The sequence below is a fragment of the Natrix helvetica genome, assembly GCF_964273705.1.
Source record: "Natrix helvetica genome assembly, chromosome: 4".
In the NCBI taxonomy this organism is placed as follows: domain Eukaryota; kingdom Metazoa; phylum Chordata; class Lepidosauria; order Squamata; family Natricidae; genus Natrix; species Natrix helvetica.
In genome coordinates this window covers 14,431,638-14,453,522 of record NC_138550.1, presented here as the reverse complement: position 1 = coordinate 14,453,522, position 21,885 = coordinate 14,431,638, and the positions used below count along the sequence as shown (strand labels likewise).

Below are 21,885 nucleotides of genomic sequence, written 5' to 3'. Positions count from 1 at the left end.
CTGGAAATTTTTAAGAAGATGTTGGATAACCATTTGTCTGAAGTGGTATAGGGTTTCCTACGTAAGCAGTGGGTTGGATTAGAATACCTCCAAGGTCCCTTCCAACTGTTATTCTTTCTATTCTATTCTAGTCTATTTCTTCATTCTTATCAACTCTTCTCTTCTCTGTTCTCTTCTGTTCTTTTCTCTTCTATTCTATTCTTTCATATATGAATGTGCAGGTCTTTTCTTTACACACACGTACACACACACAAACACAGACCTGCTGAGGTAAATGTTCCAAGAAGGGCAAAGAAAAAAGGTTGCCTATTACCTCTGCAGATCAGGCAAGATCACAGGTGTCTGACTAACAGCATCAGCTTTTTAAAAGGAAGGACAGCAGCGCTGAGTCCCAGAATGAGGGGGAAAAAAATATCTGTGAAAACCGATCAAGAACCAGGGGCCCAGCTGCAAGTTTTGCGGTTTCAGCTTTCAGTAGAGGTGACTAAGTTGGCAGAAGGAAAGGGAAAGAAAAGACTTGTCGAACAGCACATTCATAGTAGAGGAGAAAAAAAGAAGTTCTTGGCTTGTCAGCACAGTGTTGTTGTTTTTGCTTGAATGAACAAACCATTTATTATGGTCCAAGTCCAGATCAAAGAAGTCAGAACAATATAGGACAATTTGAAAGGGCAATCTGAAAATGCAACACAAATCTCATTAATTTAGTGACTAGCCTGCTTCTCTAATCTGAATGCAACTCAGCCTGATGGCTTGTACAAGTAATTTCTCTTTCACAAGTATTTTAAATATTCTATATTGGTCAGAACGGCTAAGTATTTTCCACTGGTAATTCTATTACTTTTTTTCATCTTTGAGAGCAAGAAAAGCTTAATAGTGCAAGCAGAATGTTTCTTCTTTTCCCATTTTTCAGCCTCAGCTTTTTGTATCGCATTTTGAATTACACCTGATGACACATGGGAAAACCAGAACATGTGCTTGGGTGCATTCATCTACATGCACACATCTTCAGCTGTGTGTGGTGTTCCCAAATGCAATGCTTTTCTGTGAATTCTTTTCCCTAAAGCAAACACACACATTTCTGCATTCCATTCCCTTTACACATACCTTGGCATATGTTCATGTACTTTCTTTCCCTTCCCTTCCTTATTTTTGTTGTTGTTGCTTGTAGGACTAATTTTGAATAATAAGTTTATTTATGGGGAATACGGAGAACTTGGGAAATGCAACGCTCCTTAGAGAAACACATTTCCCAGGTAATTCTGTATGTCACAATGAGCTCCACAGAATGATTTTCATTTATATAGTGACACAAGGAAATATGCATGCGGTCTCTAAAAACCTCTCTCCTGAGGGCAGGAAAAGAAACAATGGGTGGAAACTAATCAAGGAGAGAGGCAACTTGGAACTGAGGAGAAATTTCCTGACAGAACCAGGGATGGGTTGTTCCTGGTTCAGCCCAGTTCGGCTGAACCGGTAGTGGAATTTAGGCCTGGATCGCAGAACCAGCAGCGACCCAGTCTGGCCATGCCCCCGAACCGGTTCCCTGGTCACTGCTGCCATTGCCGGCATGTTGTTTAGTAGTGGGTGTGCAGTTCACTGTAAATTGTTCTGCGTATGCATGAAAAACAATTTACATTGAACCATGCACACGTGGGCAAAGCGCACGCATGAAGCACACACAAAGCGTGCACGAAGAAAACCAGTAGTAAAACCAGAAGCAAACCATATCTGGTTAGAACAATTAATCAGTGGAACAACTTCCCTCCAGAAGTTGTGAATGCTCTAACACTGGAAGTTTTTAAGAAGATGTTGGATAACCATTTGTCTGAAGTGATGTAAGGATTTTTTTGCCTAAGCACTACACTGGCGTTCCATCAGGTTTTACCTTTGCTCAATCACGTTTCTGCAGGAGTTCCTGATATGAATCTTTAGCAGCTATAACAAACTAATGATCTGTGCAATTGCACTGCTCTGCCTACCTATCTTAAATGTAGGCTGTCATTTAAGATAGAGTGAGAAGACTGTGTGAGGACATGCCCACCCTTTAAATTCAGCTAATGATATGTTTCCACTCTTATTTATATCTTTGGGAATTATTGTATCATTGGGGGTGGGTGGGTTGTGATTTTGCCCAGTTCCTGAGATCAGTGCTGATACGTCAGAATAAAAAAGTAGAAGAAATAAGGTATAATATGTTTAAGGAGGAGGAGAGACTTGTAAACTGCTTTTGAATGGACTTCCTTCTTTATAATCTCTGATTGCAGTGGCATTTCAGAAGAAACCAGAAGAGGGTATTTATGGCAGGTGCAACACTACTTAGCAATTAATCTCACATGCCTGACTGTTAACATGAAATATGGATTTTAATAATCCCAGCTTGGTAAGAAATGTGAGCCTGCCTGGTGGGGATGTGATTAGCCACAGTCTGTAAGATTAATTGAGATGTACAGTGCAAGCTTCCATCCTTAGAGCTCCAAGCTGGTCTGATTATGCAAGAGACCACATCGTAACAGCTGTATCTTTCACAGTATATGACAGAGATAAATCACCTCCTCTATCTTGACTAACAATAACCCTCTCTTGATTATGAGTCAATGATAACAACAATGACAATAACAATAATAATGATCTCCTGATCCAACCTACAGCCCTTAGAGGTACACGACTACTAAGTCCCATCCCCCTCAACCAACAGTATCAAATAGCATTCTGGGTGTGGATGATTGGAAAGGTTTCCAGTTGGAAATGGCCGCTACGATCGATCAGTCAACCAATAAAGAGTATATGGTCCATTCAATTCCACTGATCTGGTTATACAACAAAGGGACATTTCTAGTATTGAACTGTGTTGTTGTTCCTTCAACAAATCTGGAGAATCATCTGGTAGGAATGCTTTAATTTAATTTGTCATACTCAAAGACTATCCTCCTCCAATATAATATTTTCGACTCAAAGATTGACATAATTCATGGATATTCTAATTCTAGGTCTCATAAGTACAGTCTATGCATCATAAAAGACGTCCTGGAGATTGCTAAGTGAAGCTGTTTCTTCACTTAGTGATGGTAACCAGGACAGCCATCTGCTAAGCAGGGCAGTCATGTGATACTTTGCTTAATGATCGCTTCACTTAGTGATAGAATTGGCCATTCCAATTAGGGTAATTAAATAAGGAGTACCTGTAACAGTGTTTATATGTGTGAGGAAATGTGTATGTGTAAAATGCATCAAATTTGACAACTCATGGAAAAGCAGAACGATAAGACTTTAAACATATATACTCATTTCCCACATTTCCTAGTCTACAGCTAATAAATAGCATGACTACATTATAGGTTTAAACAGGTTTGATTGACATGATGTATAATCCACATAACTTTGGTAATGTAATTCCACACAGTAAATAATTATCTTGTTTACAGATTGATTTAGTCCATTTTAAACCACCTGACAAACTTGCACATTTATTACAAACAAATGTATGCTGTTTCATTTCTAAGCTCATCAAAGGCAAATACAAAAGGCTAAATTAGCAGTATTGTGAAATGGAAGCAAAATCATCAAAATAATAATAATAATAATAAATATTTATTTCTTAGCCGCACCCTCTCCCGAAGGACTCGGGGCGGCGTACAACAAAACATAGGAAATAAATATACAGACAAACATACATATACCAAAAACATATACCGAGACATATACAAAACATATACTAGGAGGAGGTGAATTGGTAGATAAAAACAAGTAAAAACACAATGTTTAAAAACCCCTAAGTAAATTGGATGCAATTAAAATATCCCAGATAAAAAACCCGTCAGGAGCGATAAAATTAGATCAGAGTTGAGCCAGGCCAGCAACTTGAAATAAGTGGGTCTTGAGCTTTACACGAAAGGAGCGGAGGTCAGAGGTATTCCTAATATCCGGGGGGAGGTCATTCCACAGGGCTGGGCCCGCCACAGAGAAGGCTCTACTCCTAAAATACATCCTAATATTTCAAATGCCATGGTAGCAATTTGTAACCCTATAAAGACAAACATCATCAGATCCTTTCATCTCTCAGGTATCTCTTAACTACTCACAGTCCCTGAATGCACATTGGCAAAGCCAAATTTTCAAACCTTTTTTAAATAGCAGGAGTGAGATTGCAAATCTTATACATGATGGGAAGGGTGTCCCATCGGAAAAGACCCCTTACAATTAAGTATGAAAAAGATGCTAAATTATATAGTTTTTATACAGAATTGACAGAATTAGATAAGATATTAACAGAAACAGAAGAAAGGATGATTAAAAAAAACTGTATAGCTATCTACTGAGTATTAAATTAGAAAAATAAAAAGTGAAATGGGCTAAAAACTTTGGTTATAGAATAGAACTAACTAAATGGCAGCTACTATGAGATAGAAATTATAAGTTAACAACGTCAACTGCCTATAAAGAGAATTTGTATAAGATGTGTTATAGACGGCATTGGCCACCAGCAAGACTGGCGAAAATGTTTAAAGACAAATCAGCTAAATGTTGGAAATGCCACCAGATACCGGGCTCATATGTGGTGGAACTGCACAGAAGCAAAAAAATATTGAACTAAAATACATACGTGGCTGGAAAAAATGATACAACACATTGACTTAAAACCTAAAATATTTTTGCTGGGAATTTTACCAGAAAATTATAGGAAAGAAAATGTATATTTGATTATTCATGTTATAGCAGCAGCTAGGATTGTATTTGCACAAAATTGGAAAAGTGAAGAGATCCCTAATATTAGGAAAATATTAGAATGTGCAGAAATGAATAGATTGACACTGGATATCAAAGAGAAAGAACAAACCAATTATTATACAATTTGGGGAATCTTTTAGAGAATAGACATAAGAATTAATAGTAAAAGAAGTTATCTAGAAGTATAGAAAATGTATTAATAGTCAATTTAACTAATAGATTTAAATAAATTACAATGGGGTTGTTATAATATTAGATACTTAAAGTATTAGAAATTAAGCTAAAATGAGATTAAATAATGAATATGAGAGTATATTTTAATGTTGGCACAAAATATTTATATCCGGATGACACATTGGTTAATGGAAAATGGATTGTTTATATAATTTAAAAAAAAATTAAAAAAAGGAAAAGATCCCTTGCAAAAAATTCTTGTATCCAATAGTGGATTTAACAGGAATTTCAGATTTTTCAACAAGAAATCTTTACAGGTTACATTTCTGGGGTAACCTGCCAACCTTGTAGGGGGCCCATATCCCACGTAAATTGCTAAAATAAAAACTTAGAATTACATCTTCATTAACTTGCTTTCTCTGCCTTGAATAATAAACAAAACAGGCTGAATTCACACAATGAAGTCACACACACAAAAACCATCAAATGTATACATATTAAGCTTAGCATGTGGACAAAAATTACCTTCCACCTATTTCACTGAAGTGGTTAAGTGGCATTGCCTCATTGAGTAATGAAACATCTGTAAGCAAACAACCAAACTCAGAGAACAATTAAGGTAATGGCTTGGTGGGCGTGGCAGGGGAAGGATAGTGTAAAATCTCCATTCCCTTCCCACTCCAGGGGAAGTTACTGCAAAATCCCCATTTCCTCCTGATCAACGGAGACTCAGGAGGCAGAGAATAGATGGGGGTGGGGCCAGTCAGAGGTGGTATTTACCGATTCTCCGAACTACTCCAAATTTCCATTACCGGTTCTCCAGAACTGGTAAGAATCTGCTGAATACCACTTCTAAACTAAGGACTCTACTGTACCAAGCATGAGCTACAGATACTGAGTTTCAATACTTAGTCTCTTCTATTGTATATAAACCGACACCAAATTTTTAAAAAAGATGCTTTTAAATTAAAAGGAGTAGATTGCAGTTGGACATTAAGAAAAAGTTCTTAACAGAAAGAGCTCTTCAACAATGGAGCAGGCTGACTTGGAAGTGGTGAATTATCTTTCATTGGATCCAGGGGCTGGATGGCTTCACTGTGTATCAAGGATAATATAGTTAGCAGATTCTGCAGGGGACAAAAATTTTAACTGCTAATTTTCCAAAGTCCTTTTCAACACTAACATTCTATGAATCTGTAATAGTCTAAATTGGCTTTTCTATGTACTCATGGTACTCTTTCATTATGTACATATAAATGTGCTTTAAATGCCTGTTTCTGGTAAGGGGATAGTGTGCATATTCAAGCAAGTCACACCACATTACGTACCTTGGGAAAAGAATACCGTATTTTTCAGAGTATAAGATGCACCTTTCCCCCCCCCTGAAAGAGGGTGAAAAATGTGGGTGTCTTATACATTGAATGTAGTCCACGCACCCACTGGCCCCCACCCTTTGGCCTCTGCCTCTCAGCAATTTACCTCTTTGGAGCAAACGGGAAAATGGGGCTTGAGGAGGCAGCAATAGGCTATGGCAATCCCTGCAGTCTGATCGTTGGGAGGCTCATACTGAAATTGAAAGTGAAACAGGGCTGTTTGGCTGTTTGCTGCAAGGAGGCAAATTGCTGGGAGGCGGAGGCAGATTTTTTCTTCTTCTAATCAGGCTAAACTGAAACAGGCTGTTTGCTGTTTGCTGCAAGGAGGCAAATTGCTGGGAGGTGGAGGCAGATTTTTTTCTTCTTCTAATCAGGTTAAACTGAAACAGGCTGTTTGTTGTTTGCTGCAAGGAGGCAAATTGCTGGGAGGCGGAGGCAGATTTTTTCTTCTTCTAATCAGGCTAATCTGAAACAGGCTGTTTGTTGTTTGCTGCAAAGGGGAAAGTCAATAACTATAAATGCTTATAGAAGGTTCAAATTATTAGACTTATTTTTTTAAAGGCTGCTTTATTATTGTTCTAGACAACTTAACAAAATGAAGAAGCTTTTTAAAATAAATGTTTGAGCTGAAGAGGCGCGGTGCTATTGTATCTTCTTTTAAATAGCAGAGAATAACATATACTTCCAGAAAGCCACATCAATTTTAACAGAATCTGTACAAATATACTCTGAAATGTAACACCACAAACAGTGTATATCATCTGTACTGTTTGCTGTTTGCTGCAAGGAGGCAAATTGTTTTCCTCCCCAAAAGCTAGGTACATCTTATATTTCGGGGTGTCTTATACTCTGAAAAATACGGTATCTTGTTTAAATTCAAATTCACTCAGGTAAGATCACATTCTTGGTTTTATCGAAAATAGTTATTTGGATCTCAACCGGTCTTTCTGGATAATTCACTTGGTGATTTATGAGCATAATAAACTGTACCTTCATTTTTTTAAAAGGTTTTGCTTTGTTTTTTTGAATGTAGGAAGAAGATTATAAAACGGAGAATAAAATTTACCCTGGCTCTTTATTTGCAAAAACAAACAAACAATGAATTAGCAGATTGTGAGAAATTCTTATGAAGAAAGACTGACTAATCAGGGATGTTTAGGATGAAAGAGAATAATTGCAAGGTTATAATATTATTCTTTAAATCCCTGAGTGGATATCGCATTGCAAAAGGCCGTGACCCATTCTGTCTCAATTCAGAGGCCATGTGATACAAGGACATGGAATAAGATGTAATTATGCATTGAAAGGTGTCTTGAACAGAAATAACTATGATGTATAATAAAGCTAATTGGGTACAATAATCAGTAAACCATTCATGCCCGTACACACTTGTCAATTTCCAAGTGAATATGGAGCTACAGATTCCTGTTTTATCATTCTGAAGAGTTCATTACAAAACCTTTGCCCCAATTTCATTCTTTTTGTGATAAATATTGCTACTCTAGCTTTTTAAAGGCAAACATTGCATGATCCAAATCCTAATCACAACTTAACACTGTGTTTGCAGGTTATAGAAATATTTTTCCTTCCTATACTTTTCACAGTTGACTTCCTTTATTTTTTATTTTATTTTAAAAAATATAAAAATGACTGTGTGTGTGTTCCAGCATAACTCTGGAACGCCTCGAGCAATTTCAACCAAACTTGGAACACAGATGACTTACTCTCTGGAAGCAAATAATGTGGAGGTAAGACACCCCTAACACCTCTCGTGTGTCTGTGTGTGTGTGTGTGTGTGTGTGTGTGTGTGTGTGTCCAGCATAACTCCCGAACACCTGAGCCGCTGAAATGAAAAGAACTGAATTATATCTATAGTGTCAAGTCACAGTACCTTTGACAGTGATAGTGTGCATTTTGGATTCAAATCCTGTTAAGATACACCCTTTTGTGCCTTAAAATGGATTCTACTGTTCAGCACAGTAATGGCTTCGCAGTACTCCACAAGGGGACTCCCTCTTATATAGGATTGGGATGAATACATACCTGAGCTACGGCAGGTTATCAGCTAGTTTTTAAACAAGAAAGACAGATTCTACTCTGCTGCATTCCAAACTGCCTTGGTTTTATCTGGGACTGGAAAGCAATGCATTTCTCTTCAGCATTGGGGTGGGAGATTATTTATTTATTTATTTATTGTCCTTCTAAATCAAGATTTAACAGGCACTGATTGTCATGTCACATAATGAAGTGGTTAAATCCATTTGGCGGCTTCACTGTTTCTATAGCATAAGAGGAGAGATTTTTGCCTTATAGGGCTGTTAACAATATATTCAATTAAGCAGGGTTATTTAATTAGCTCCATGGTGCACTTTACGCTGCTCTTCAGGCAAAGATGCAAACATTACATGGTTCCATTACTTAGTCTGCTGAAACTTTGAGTCATAATATACAAGCTTGTTTATAGAAAATTAAACAAACAAAGAACAAACTGCATACACTCATCATTAAGTAATTATGCTGGGTAAATAAGAATCAAGTCTGTCTCCAGTAATCCTGCACCATTGTCGTAAGACTGCTTATCAAACAAAGAGACCCATTTATATTTCATTAACAGTGTAGGAGCAGGACAGGAAAGGAGGGGAGGGAGGAGATACTTGAAAAAGTCTCCAGTGCTGTTCTTTGCTGGCTTAGACAACTGCTATAAAGCTTCAACGGTGGAGTTAGAAAGTAAATACAGCAGGTAGTCCTTGACTTACGACCGCAATTCAGCCTAAAATTTCTGTTGCTAAGTGAGACATTCGTTAAAGGAATTTTGCCCCATTTAATGAACCTTTCTGCCACCATCGTTAAGGGAACAACGCCGTTGTTAAATAAGTAACACAGTTGCTAAGTGAATGTGGTCTCCCCATTGTCAGAAGGTCACAAAAGATGATCAAATGACCCTGGGACATTGCAACCGTCATAAATGTGAAAGTTGCCATGACCATGGGGATGCTGCAATGGTCACGAGTGTGAAAAACCAACATAAGTCATTTTTTTTTCAATGCCACTGTAACTTCTAACGGTTAATAAGTGAAGGCATCTGAAGGCCAGACAAGGAAATTGAACAAGGGGAGATTCAACCTAGAAATAAGAAGAAACTTCCTGACACTGAGAACAATCAACCAATGGAACAGAAGTTGCCTTCGGAAGTTGTGGGAGCTTTGTCACTGGAGGCTTTCAAGAAGCGATTGGACTGCCTGTTTTCAGAAATGGTGTATGCCCGGGATAGTACATGAGGCGTTGCCCTGTCAGCTCCAGCGCGCTGGTCGGCTGACTTCGGACTTCTATTGAGACCATTTTTTGAAGCCTCCGGAGGCCAAAAAAACCAGCCCTATGGGTAAACTAGAAATTCAGCCCTTTGGAGGCTTCAGGGCGAAAAATGGCCTGAATAGAAGTCCGAAATGCATGCTGGAGCTGACAGGGAAATGCCTTGTGTGCCCTAACAAATGGCTTCTGGTTTGTCTGTAGGGCCGTTTTTTTTGCCCTCCAGAGCCTTCAGGGAAGCCTCCTGAAGGTTCCGGAGAGCAAAAAAATGGCCCCATGGACAAACCAGAAGTCACGATTCCTGAACTTCGGGGTTGCCCATAGGGCCGTTTTTCACCCTCCTAGAAAGCCTCTGGAGCCTGGGGAGGGTGAAAAATAGCTCACCAAAGCGAGATTGAGCACTGGTCGCACGCATATGTGTGTGTGTGTATGTATGTGTGGCACATGCATACCATTATGGGTGTGGCACAGTGGTGGGTTTCAAAAATTTTTAGAACCTCTTCTGTAGGTGTGGCCTGCTTTGTGGGAGTGGCTTGCTGGCCATGTGACCGGGTGGGAGTGGCTTGGCAGTCATGTGACTGGATGGGCGTGGCCAACTTGTAAAATGTGGTGAAACTCACTTAACAATGCTCTTGCTTAGCAACCAAAACGTTGGCTCAGGAACTCTGGCATTGAAGCACGCAAGTCTTAAAGCTGTCAAGTTACAAGACCCTTGCACCCCCCAAAAAACCCAGGGGTGTTCAAACTTGACAGCTTTAAGACTTGTGGACTTCAACTCCCAAAATTCCTCCTCTCGCTCTTTATCTTGATGATGTGCGGATGGGTGGGGATGGGGTGGGGAGCTGGAACCGGTTCTAAACAGCACTGTACATTTGTGGAACCTCTTCTATAGAAGAGGTTAGAACTGGCAGGAACCCACCCCTGGTGTGGCATGTCTGCGCACAAGGACCCCCACTTTTGGCATGCGATCCAAAACAGTTTAGCCATCATTGGTGTAGAGTCTCTTGCTTGGGCTGGGGGTTGGATCAGATGACCTACAAGGTCTCTTCCAACTCTGTTCATCTGTAACTTGCTATAAACCAAGGACTATCTGTATGCTAGAAGGTAAGATTCAATATTAGGCATCCTGTCAAGATAATTCTTCCAGTAAGATTGGTAAAATAAAAAATTTATTGCTGAAAAATGAGGGTGGATGGATGGAACAGGGCATTTTTTTTAAAAAAAGTACAGCTTTGTGTTGTAATAGAGAAAAATCAAGATCTTACTCAAAATAAAATATTTAACAATCCCCTCAACCCATTCTTAGCTTTTGTCTCTGTTGAAAGATCTGTGACCTCTGGTGGTCTTTTAATGCAGTTCAAAAGCCGCAGGACTTGAATTTGGCGGGAAGGCACACACATTTTATGCCTTAATTTAATTCAGACTGGTTATTTATATATGAAGTGGAATAGTTGTGCGACAGAAGATTGCTAAGAGCTGTGAAGCATTAGAGCTTAATGTGGAAGCTTTAGGCTAGTGTTTTTTTTAAAACTTTCTATAATTGTGGACCTTGGAATAAATATTCAGAAACCGCATGGTCACCTTAAACTTTTCATCTTTAAGAATTTGGCAAATAAAATAATACTTGTAAATGAATTTATCTCCATTTAAAAAGTCATTTTAGATTAAATGTTGAAATAATCTAACATTAAATAATTATTTAACACTTGAGGCAGGGACTGAAGTAGTGAGTGAGGTTTATTTCATAAAGCACATTTTGAGAAGGTGTAGTAGAATGTTAAGGAAGGGTATCACCCAACAGAGAAAGAGAAAGGACAAACTATTCTTTCCAGGTTCATGTCCTAGTGGTTGCAACCTGTCTCTCAGGTTATTGTTTAATTGTTGAAGGATAATTAGGGTAGATGTTTGATATTTCTTTATTACGTTCACATATTATTTGCAAAGGTTGGAAGCAAATTTTTTTAGATACAACCTGTTTTATATCATTTCGTAAGCATGGACTTCCCTCTTTTCTACATTATGAGGTGGATAGGTTGCCCGTTTTGTCTAGGTGGATATATTGTCATCTCCAATCAGCTGCTTTTGATGTTATCTCTAAATAAGAGAGTTATGGACAAGGGAAGAAGGTCTAGATCTGGGAAGAGGATCAAAGGGACAGAAGGACATCTCTAAAGAGGTTGTAGACCAAATCTTTCTGGGATTGGATTCGGTGCAGAATCTTCTGCTCATATTTTTGGTACTGCTATTGTGCTTACATCAGAGCTATGCTCAAAACTCAATAAATCAGCTCAAAGGCCACACCAGGCTCCAAGAATGAGCAAAGTCATGATCCATTTTGAAGAAACATTCACCTCTACAAGGCTTAAAACATCCATTATTTCATAAATCCTCCCTATTTTTTAAGGCTGAAATGTTGGACACTATCCATTTCAAAGTTCAACCACTTGGAGATTTATGAAATGAACTGAAGTAAAGAGGTAGAACGTTTTTTTTCCATGTATGCACAGATTGGCTTGGCATAAATTATATTTTGAATAAAGGCCAAAAGGCCAAGAATCATGTTTATGGGTTAGGGTTTGAGTCTTCTTGATCCAGAATCTTGATCATTTGACTGCAGGAATGCTTGGATAGACACAACTACAAGCACCAGTCATAAGTTTCATTGTCCAAGTGGCAACTTTGAAGGGTAGCTAAACAAATTGTCAGTAAGTGAGGACTTACCTGTACATATACTGTATGTGTGTCAGTGTGTAGCCCATTTCTGAAATAGATCTTGAAAGGGGGCCAAATAAGAGACATTCTAAGAAGGAGGAGTATTGGTTAATATAAATGAAATGAAAATCTCAAAGAGAATGAGAAATCTGGTCTATTAATGCTAAGTAATATTTTAGATTGGTGTGATGAGATCACAATTATAAAAGCATGGCATAACATGTCAGCCAATATCCCCTGTGCACTTGCAAAAATTGTCACAAATCTAACACCCTCCCTTTTGCTGCCACACCAGAATTTATTAACATTTTTAAAGTTCCTTATATGTTGGGGGGGGGGCATTTTTGCCTCCAGCATTCTATCCTAACCATAGTGACATTTCTATGCCCTTTATTTATCCTTCATATCTATCACTGCAAGAAGCTTTCAACCATTTCTTTGATATCATCAAGACGAAGAGGCATAGTGGTTCTAACCAAGGCCTTTTCCTTAAATTAAGGATGTTTGGGTTTTGGCATATTGTTTAGAATTGTTGAAAGTGTCACCCTGGGAAACAAGATAAGAGATGTCAAATTATTTAGCAAGGTGAGGAAAAACAATGGAAATCAATGATAAATTTCTTTACAGAAGTCAGAATGCTAGAAAGATTGGTGGTGGTGACTTGTGTTTCCTCTTAAAGAAAACTTCTGTGAGGATTGGGTGAATTTACTACTCTGACTAGGTTGATAGAAGTCAAGATAATGCTATTTTATTGCTTTTGTGACAATATAAAGGTCAGGCTATATGTTGCAATCCTATTGGCTTGTTTATGCTGTGCTTCACCATGACATCAAAAATGAAAATATATAGAGGTTCACATTGCCTTAAGCTACAAAATAAATAAATAGAGAAATGAAATGAAATAATCATGAAGATAGCACAACTATTCCAGAAGACGTTAAAGGAAAAATTGCAAACAGAGATATTAGTCTTGGCTATCTGAATTTATCGGAGTATCTAAATAAATAAATAGAACTAGCTATCAGAGTATCTAAATATTCTGTTTATAGATAGGTTCTGGTTTTTACAAATAGATTGACAGTAAAATCAGTCCCATGCAGATAGAATGTAACCAAACTGTGGACTAAAGAACCATCTGTGATCCTGGGTGCTCTCTGAGCTTGAATGTTTTCTTGCAGACATTTCATTACCCAGCTAGCTAACATCATCACTGCTAGAAGGGAGTGGGATTTGGTGCCTATTTGTATACATACATACATTGTTTGTTTTTTCAATGTTGGTGGGAGTGTTGTTGGAGGTTTCTTGATTAGGCAGTTTACTGTTTGATTGTTTGTCTGAGTTGATAGTTCCTTGATTAAGATATTGTTTACCAGTGTTGGGTTCTGGCTGGTACGGCCCGGTAAGACCGTACCGATAGTAGTTGGGAGCAGCGGCCACCGTACCGGTACGGTGGCTCATTTGGCCCACCCTCCTGAATTCCATACCTGTTTTTGAAGCAACCGGGCCAATTGCGCATGTACGTACATAGTGCAGTGCCTGCATGACCTCTGGCAAGAAGCTGGGCGTCACAGGGGCGATAGAGTGTGCATGCATGTGCAGCGCATGTCAGGCGTGTGCGCAGCACATGTCTTGCAGGTGCATGAATAGACCACGAGCAGCGATGGTAAGACCAACCCACCACAGTTGTTTACCGTCTACATATCTACATGTTTTGAACAATTTATGAAGCTTGTGGATTAACCGAGGAATCAGTCAAAAGCATTAGGATATGTGGTTTATTTTTATCGTAATACGATTGACTTTGAAGTATAGATTAATGGAATTGGTTTCCTCACATATGTATTATTTGCCTAGCTGCAATCATTTGGCAAAACCTCCAATTAACTTTTGTCAGGGGTTTCATGCACAGGAGAAATCTCTCAATTGCCACAGGATAAATAATAGTAGTTTCCGACTTTCTGGTTCTGTTACTTCAGCTAGTCTACCCAACAGTGAGAGATCCTGGAGATGGAATTCAGCAACAGATGGGAGTGTTGCAGATAGTCCATCCTTGGTCTCTAGTCTTAAAGGCCACGGATGAGTCCAGTGAACCTATCAAGCTCTACATTCTTTATCTCTTCCCCTGGGAATATTATCAACCAGTCCAACTCAAACCACAGTCAGGCCATTGAGATACAACCAGCTGAAGCTATCAAAAGTTTTCTGAAGTTTAACGATACTTTTTTCAGTATTTTAGTTAAAATAACGGTTAAAAAAATAACAAATTCGATGGATGAATAGGGTTTTTTTTTTTTGTATTTTTGGTCTCTGGATTCATTTTCTTTATCAGGACTCAACTTGCCCTATTGTTTAGTTTAGTTCCTTCAAGAAGACATTAGTAGACTCCAAATTATGCAAACCCATGACCGATTGCTTCAAACTTCTAAAGAGTTCAGCAATAAACTCTAGCCATGTTGAACAAACCAAAATATGCCCATTCTAATTTGATAAGCAGTCGTTCTGACCACTTCCATGTGTAAGTCTAAAAGTTATGAATTGCATGGCCCTTTTCTACTTTTCACTTAAAATAGTAGAAAGGATTTGCATACAGTTCATTTGCCATGCAGCTGAAATAGCAATAGCTTTCAAAAATATTTCCAGGGTTTCGTTAATCTTATTCCCATTGCTTTAAAATACTAGGCCAAGAGATGTAATATGGAAGAAAACGAATCTGAATCCAAAATGATTTGAGAGCTTGAAGAAAAGATTGTTTGGAGTGAGAGCGGCATATAACAGTGATGGTGAACGGGTGCTCGGGTGCCAAAAGGGCACGTGCACATGCGATAGCGCCCACATCCATAATGCAATGTCCTCCTCCCTGGTGCATGCATGCACAAAAGTTCAATTCTGATCTTGTGGTAGGCCTGTTGGGCTTTTTTTTTTTTTTTTGCCATCCATAGGCTCTGGAGGCTTTCCTGAAGCCTGGGGAGGGCAAAAACAACCTCCTCCCACCCTTTAGGAAGGCCAAAAATCAGCTGGCCAGTGTACACATGCACGCTGGAGCTGACATAGGGCAATGCTTTGCGTGCCTTCAGATACGGCTCCGTGCGCCACCTATGGCGCAAGTGCCATAAGTTCACCATCATGGGTATATAGCATTAAAAATTGTATAATTTTGATTGAACTACATTGCTACAAACTATTGGCATGGAATTATATCATAGAATGCTTCCTCATGTCAACAATTCTCCTTTAAAAGAAACTAATGTATGTGTAGTTGAGGACAATCCTAATCTGCAACAATTTTTTGCTCAGAGAGCAATTTTAAAAAGTGGAAGAATACTTTAAATAAGATCCATTCCTTTATTCTGAAGTAGCACAGTATCTGGACACCCACAGATAGTTCTCAACTTACATCGAAAGTTGACCCCAAATTTTCCATTGCTAAGCAACACAGTTAAGGGAGTTTTACCCCATTTTATGACCTTTCTTGCCACAGTTGTTAACTGTGAATCACTACCGTTGTTAAATTAGTAACACAGTTATTAACTGAATCTGGCTTCCCCATTGACTTTGCTTATCAGAAGGTCTCAAAAGGGATCACATGATCTCTGTTATGTCCCAGCGGAGATGGAAGCAGACTTAGACGATCAGGAGATTGGGGAGGAATTTGGGCCAGTTTTGAAGTCTGGGGAAAGTTTTGATGGATGCTCTGCATCAGATGCAGAAATAGAACCAGAGCTGTCCAACATTTCCCAGCCACCAGATAGGCAGCTGCCTTTGGAGGCTAAGTGAGGAAGTAGAACAGAACGTGCTCCAGATGCACTTATGTTCAGAGCAGTTAGGAGAGGAGAACAATGGAGGACAAGGAGTTGACTCGGGAAGCAAAGCACACATGGATGCTGAATGGCTCCTCCCTGGCTGGGGAATAAATAGAAGGAAAGAGGAGTGGTTGTTGTAGGAGACAACAGTTCGTATTTCTCAAGATTTTGGCTCATTGCGTTTCGTGCCATCAACATTGCTTGCCAGAACTTTTAATTTGAAGCCTTTCGTCTGAGAGCTCACGGCCTTGCAATTATAAGGTCTGTACTGCAGTTAACTCCTTGAAGGACTAATGCCCGGACTTTCTGGTGGGTGAATGCAATTAATGCAGAACAGGAAAATAAAGAGGGGGTTTTCGCGACTATGAGTCTGTTTCTTGTTTCTGCTAAGGATGGGTCAGAACCAGTGGTGGGTTCCTAACCGGTTTACTACTGATTTGATGAGAGAGGGCATTTTGCTCATGTGCAGTAACATGCCAGCAATAGGAAAAGAGACTGGTGTTCAGGGCATGGCACACCTGGGTCGCTGCCAGTTCCAGCGATCCAGGGTGCCAAACCACTACCAGTTCGGCCAAACCGGGCCAAACCAGTAGGAACCCACCACTGGTCAGAACAACCTAAGACACTATAACCATCATAAATACATGCTGATTTCCAAGCATTTAAATTTGGATCATGTGACCATGGGGATGCTGCAACAGTCATAAGTGTGAAAAATGGGGAAAAAAGTTACTTTTTTCATTGCCCTTGTAATTTCGAATTGTCACTAAAGAAATTGTTGTAAGCCAAGGACTATTTGTATTGTATTTCTTTGTAGAACAGCTCCAAATCTAATGCAAGAGCATCTCTCCATATGTTTCTGATCAGAGACTTCCAGAAATTCAAGCAAGTATGACCCAGAGTAAGGAATGATAGGTGTCATGGTTTAGTAATAGCTGGAGAATTACTAAATTGACATCCCTGTCTAGGCTAATTACCAGGAAGAAGGATACAGTTTGATAACTGTATCACCTGGGAATTTCATGCAGATCCCGTTACATTCAATTTTCAACACTGCACAGCAAAAAGTCCAAATGGATATTTAACTCATATATCATTGACATAGGCTTGGTTTTCAAACATTTGCAACACAATGAAACTTAATCCAGGGAAACAGCCAAGAAAATAACTCAAAAAAATTCAATATGTTTGTTAAGAAAGAAATCCAGTAATCCTGATTCAGGCAAAAAGGTTTGATTGGATTTAAAGGGATTATTTATTTAAGAGTGGTTAAGTGTTAAGCAGTGCTTCCATAATGAGATAGGCTGGAAAGGATAAATAAGTGATGTAACAACTAATTAGAGATTGGAATTTGGGGTTTAGATAAACCGTGAAGTTTTCAGGGCTGGATTTTCAGGTTGTATTTAAAGTAAGTTTTGTTTTAAGTACTCAGCTTTTTTTTAAAAAAGCCATTTTCCAAGGGAACCAATGCGTACTTACTCAGAAACAAATCCCACTGAGTTTAATTTTGCATGGGCTTTATAAATTCAACACTACTGCAAAACTCACCCACTGGCAATATTTTAGAAGCTCCCTGGAGATACATTTTCAGAGTTTGTTGCAATCTTGCAGAGGATGTGTGATGCAGAAGTGTTCCCTATCCTTGTCCATATCATTTGACGATTAGGAGTCGTCTGATTTTGAGCAATGCTGTTGTTTTTAAATCAGCATTTACTAAGAAAATAACCCCAGAGATAAAGTTTCTTGGAAACTCTGTACTGCCAACCTCATGCCAATTTACTTAAAACTAAATTCTCTTAAATAACTTGATGTTTATTCCTATATGAGTGCATAAGATGAATCTCCTATACTTAATATGGGAAAATTCTGGTTTGGAGTCTTAATTTATCTATCCCGCAAACTCTTTGGAAGGATCTGAGCTGAGTGAAATATTAGAGGCAGAGGTGGTCGGCACATAAATTAACAACCGGTTCACCCAGCACAGAAAATGTGAGTGTGTGTGCCTTCCGCACCTTCCGTGCATGCGCTTCGCTCACTCACATGCCTTTTGTGCATGCGCTTCACTCGCGTGCCTTCTGTACATGCGCTTCGCTCGCTCATGTGCCTTCTGAGCATGGGCTTTGCTTGTGTGCCTTCTGCGCATGGGCTTTGCTCGCATGCCTTCTGCGCATGTGCTTCGTACATTCGTACACCTTGCACGCATGCGTGTGGCATCAAAAACAAGGCTAAATAGGACAGCATAATGCCAAGGCAGGTGGATGGCCCCACCCACCAGTTGCAACTACCGGTTTGCCCAAACTGGTCCGAACTGGCAGTTGCTGGCACCACTGATTAGAGAGCATAGCAAAGAAGGCAATTTAACCAATTGCAGAGCTGACTTTGGATGGAACACAGACGTCATCATTTCCTTCTCCAACTATCAAAATAAAACCTGGCTACTTTTAAGCAAAGGAGAAAGCAAAGTGTACTTTTAATTATTTTACTTTCTTCCCTCCCTCCTTGGCTGTTGCAGAAAAGTACCAACAGCGTATTGATGGAGTCTTAGCCCAAACCAAAGCTGGATGTGTGGCTGAAAGGGTATTAATGAGGATTTAATTTAACTGCAATTTAGTGTTGAGCTGATCTCCTTCACCCTCCTGATTACACTGCTTGATGCATTTCGTCGTTCTGCTTTCTTCAGGCTTGACTTAATATTTTCATCATTAAACCATTTTGAGTGCTAATCATGGAACAACACCAGCATAAAAATGTTTTCATAAACATCTAAGTAAACAAATAAATAGGTCAACCCTGTCTCCATATTGTATTTCAAGGCATCGCAGGTTAATTTTATGCTGAGATTTAAGTGAAAGCAACAGGAAAGTGAAATAATTTCTCATTGGGGCAAGCGACTGGCATTTGATGGTTTAAACTGGGTTAGATAAGTTAAGGGACTTTTGTTTTTAACTACATCTCCCATAATTTCTAAGCAGTATGCATGCTACAGAGACCTATGAACGTTCTAAACTTTTCGACAAAAGTGATGAATGTGCAGTGGGTCTAGGTTTCTGGGTTGTTGTTGTTGTTTGTGTGACTGTGAGTCTCCAAATGGTATATATGAAGATTATAGCATTAAAAGTGTAACTGCTATCAAGTGTAACTGTTATAGCATTAAAAGTGTAACTGCTATTGCACTCGGGATTTCTTTCATGTAATCCCCCCCTAAAAAAAATAGAATATGTTCTGCATTTACGTAGATATTGCGCCGCTCTTATTGCGTCCGCGGATAACTGCCCTGCCGCCCTGTTTAGGGTGACCCGCTCCCTCTTGTCACAGAGGACGCAGGGGGCACCCTTGCAGGGCAGAGCAGAGGAGTTTGGGGAATATCTGCAGGATAAAGTCACTCAGATCCGGAGCGGATGGGCCCCCCTCAGTGTACCGGACGGGCCGCCAACAGCGAGTCTTGTGAGACCATCCTGGGAGGAGTTTGATTCTGTTGCCCCCGAGGATTTGGATAGGTTGCGTGGACGGCTGCGACCCACCACATGTTTAATGGACCCGTGTCCCTCCTGGTTGGTACTGGCATCTTGGGAGGTGACCCGAGGCTGGCTTCTGGGCCTGGTGAATGCCTCATTGGGTGAGGGATCCTTACCAACCACCTTGAAGGAGGCAGTGGTGAGGCCCTTACTTTGGGGTGAGGCTGTTTAATTTGGTCAAGATTCATTTAAAATCTACCCATTGTGTTGACTAATTAATTTGTAGACATAAGGCATTCTTAGAGATAGAAGTGATTGGTTTGGTCAGCACTAAGATGCTTCTTTGTTTGGATGCCTCTTTGCATTAGTCACCAGAACAGATTTGCAAATAAATGATTTTTCATGTTGGGAGTAAAAATACTTCCAGAGGGAGGAACAATTCAACAGTACAGCCAATTAACCCCAAAAGGTGACTAATCAGTGAGCTATTCCTCATTGGGTGTGCTTAAGTGGTAGCTAGATACTTTAAATCTGAAATACTTAAGTTTGGATTTCTGCACTGAACACGAGATTGGATTTCTGATTCAATGGAATCATAAATCAATATTTATTAAATTTGCCACCCATCTCATAGTAAATGTCTCAGGGCAGCTTATTTATTGAATACATTTCGTAGTGCAGGTAGTGATAAGATTTTGTTTCACAGTATTGTTGTGCAGTCTATGGTTTGGTATGATTATTCCTATCTTGCTTTTAGCAAATGAATGTCAGTGACATCCTATATATCTCTCATCAGTGGTAAGCTCCATGAAGTACAGTAGAATGAACAGAGTTCAATATCATTTAACCTTGCATTTAATCATACAGTTATTTCAATCACTAAAGAAGCTGCTGAATTCAGAAGGCAATTATAAGGTAGTGTACAATTTACCAAGATATTTGCTCATAACTATATACAATTATTTTAAAAAACCTTGAGCGACACTGTTGTTAATAATGTGCAACGTAGAGTACACCCTCTCTCGTGCACTTTCTTTTATAAATAAAATAGTAGGATTAGATTTATCCGATGAATTTGTTTTAAAGGTTCGGCCTTCAGTCATGGAAGACGTTATGTGCATAATTTTATTGCAGAGATAAAACCTATTTGAGGAGACACCTTTGGCCAATTTTAATTACAGATTCAGGTGCAAGCTTTCAAATTTCAGGAAATCTGTTCCTGGACATGTAGGTACACTTCAAAAGAAGGGTGTAATGACCCCCCCCCCCCAGATGCTTCTTCAGATGCCTCTTCAAATGTCAGTTCAGAAGAGGATGAACCAGTTCCAGGCACATCAGAAGGAGAGTTGGTCAATGGCTCCAAGGCAAGGGCTGTGAGTTCAAGTGAGGGGGAGTGATTGATGCGAGAGAAACTGACGAGCAGCTGGCTGAGAGTCATTTAGCTGAAGCACATCTGCAGTAGGACAGCCCTGAGGCTTCAGGTGGGGAAAGCACACAGCTGCAGCTAATCAGCAAGAAGGAACTGCCTAGGGATGAAATCAGCTTACCTTTGCTACCGGTTCGGTAGCAATGTGAGAACGCACGCTCGCTTTGCTCACATGTGCCACCTCTGTGCATGCGCAGGACCTTCCACGCATGTACAGAGCACCAAAAATGGACATGATGATGTCCGGGGGGATGGGCGGAGTCTGCTATCGAGTGCACCTGCAAAGGTAAGTGAACAGCGAGGGGGGGATCTACTGTTCCACAAGATTAAGATTAGCTAAATCATCAGGAAATCCTGCTTTCTAGCTAATATAAATTGCGTGTCAAAGCTGATCGTTGGAAATACCAATTCACCCGAACTGTTAGCATTTTTTTTTACTACTGGTTCAGGCAAACCGGTAGCATTTTTACTACCAGTTCAGGCGAACCAGTCCGAACCGGTAGCATTTCAGCCCTGGAACTGGCTTCTGCACCTCATCAGAGAACACATAGGGCAGAGAAGGGCAGGGGCAGTGAAGGTCAGTCTGACTACTCTCAAGGAGGCAGCCTCGTCTCGTTTATGGGATGCACCAGAAGCTGGCTATTTAGCACAACAGACAGATGGAGACGATGCTGGGAACAATGTATGCATTTCCTAGATGTGTGTTTCCTGGTTGTTGGGATTCCTGCCTTGACTTTGGATTTGACACCATGCCTTGACTTTCGGTTGTGTGTTGTGAACTCTGGACTTTTGTTTTTTGCCTGCAAACCTTCTTGTATTGTGGAATTAATTTTGGATTTGTCTGGTTGGGGAAAATTTCAACTGCTTTGTGGACTCTTTGGCTATTGCTCTGTGGACTAGCATTGGTCTGAATT

General features: G+C 39.7%; 1 protein-coding gene across 1 annotated transcript in view; it reads right to left on the bottom strand.

Annotated features, from left to right (window-relative positions):
• Positions 1–21,213, bottom strand: part of CNTN5 (contactin 5) — a 354,084-nt gene extending 332,871 nt beyond the window's left edge. Inside the window, exon 1 of the mRNA XM_081951235.1 lies at positions 21,093–21,213. Coding sequence (XP_081807361.1) covers positions 21,093–21,162 — 70 coding nt within the window. The 5' untranslated portion in view covers positions 21,163–21,213. The remainder of the gene's footprint in view (positions 1–21,092) is intronic.
• Positions 21,214–21,885: the final 672 nt, after the last annotated feature.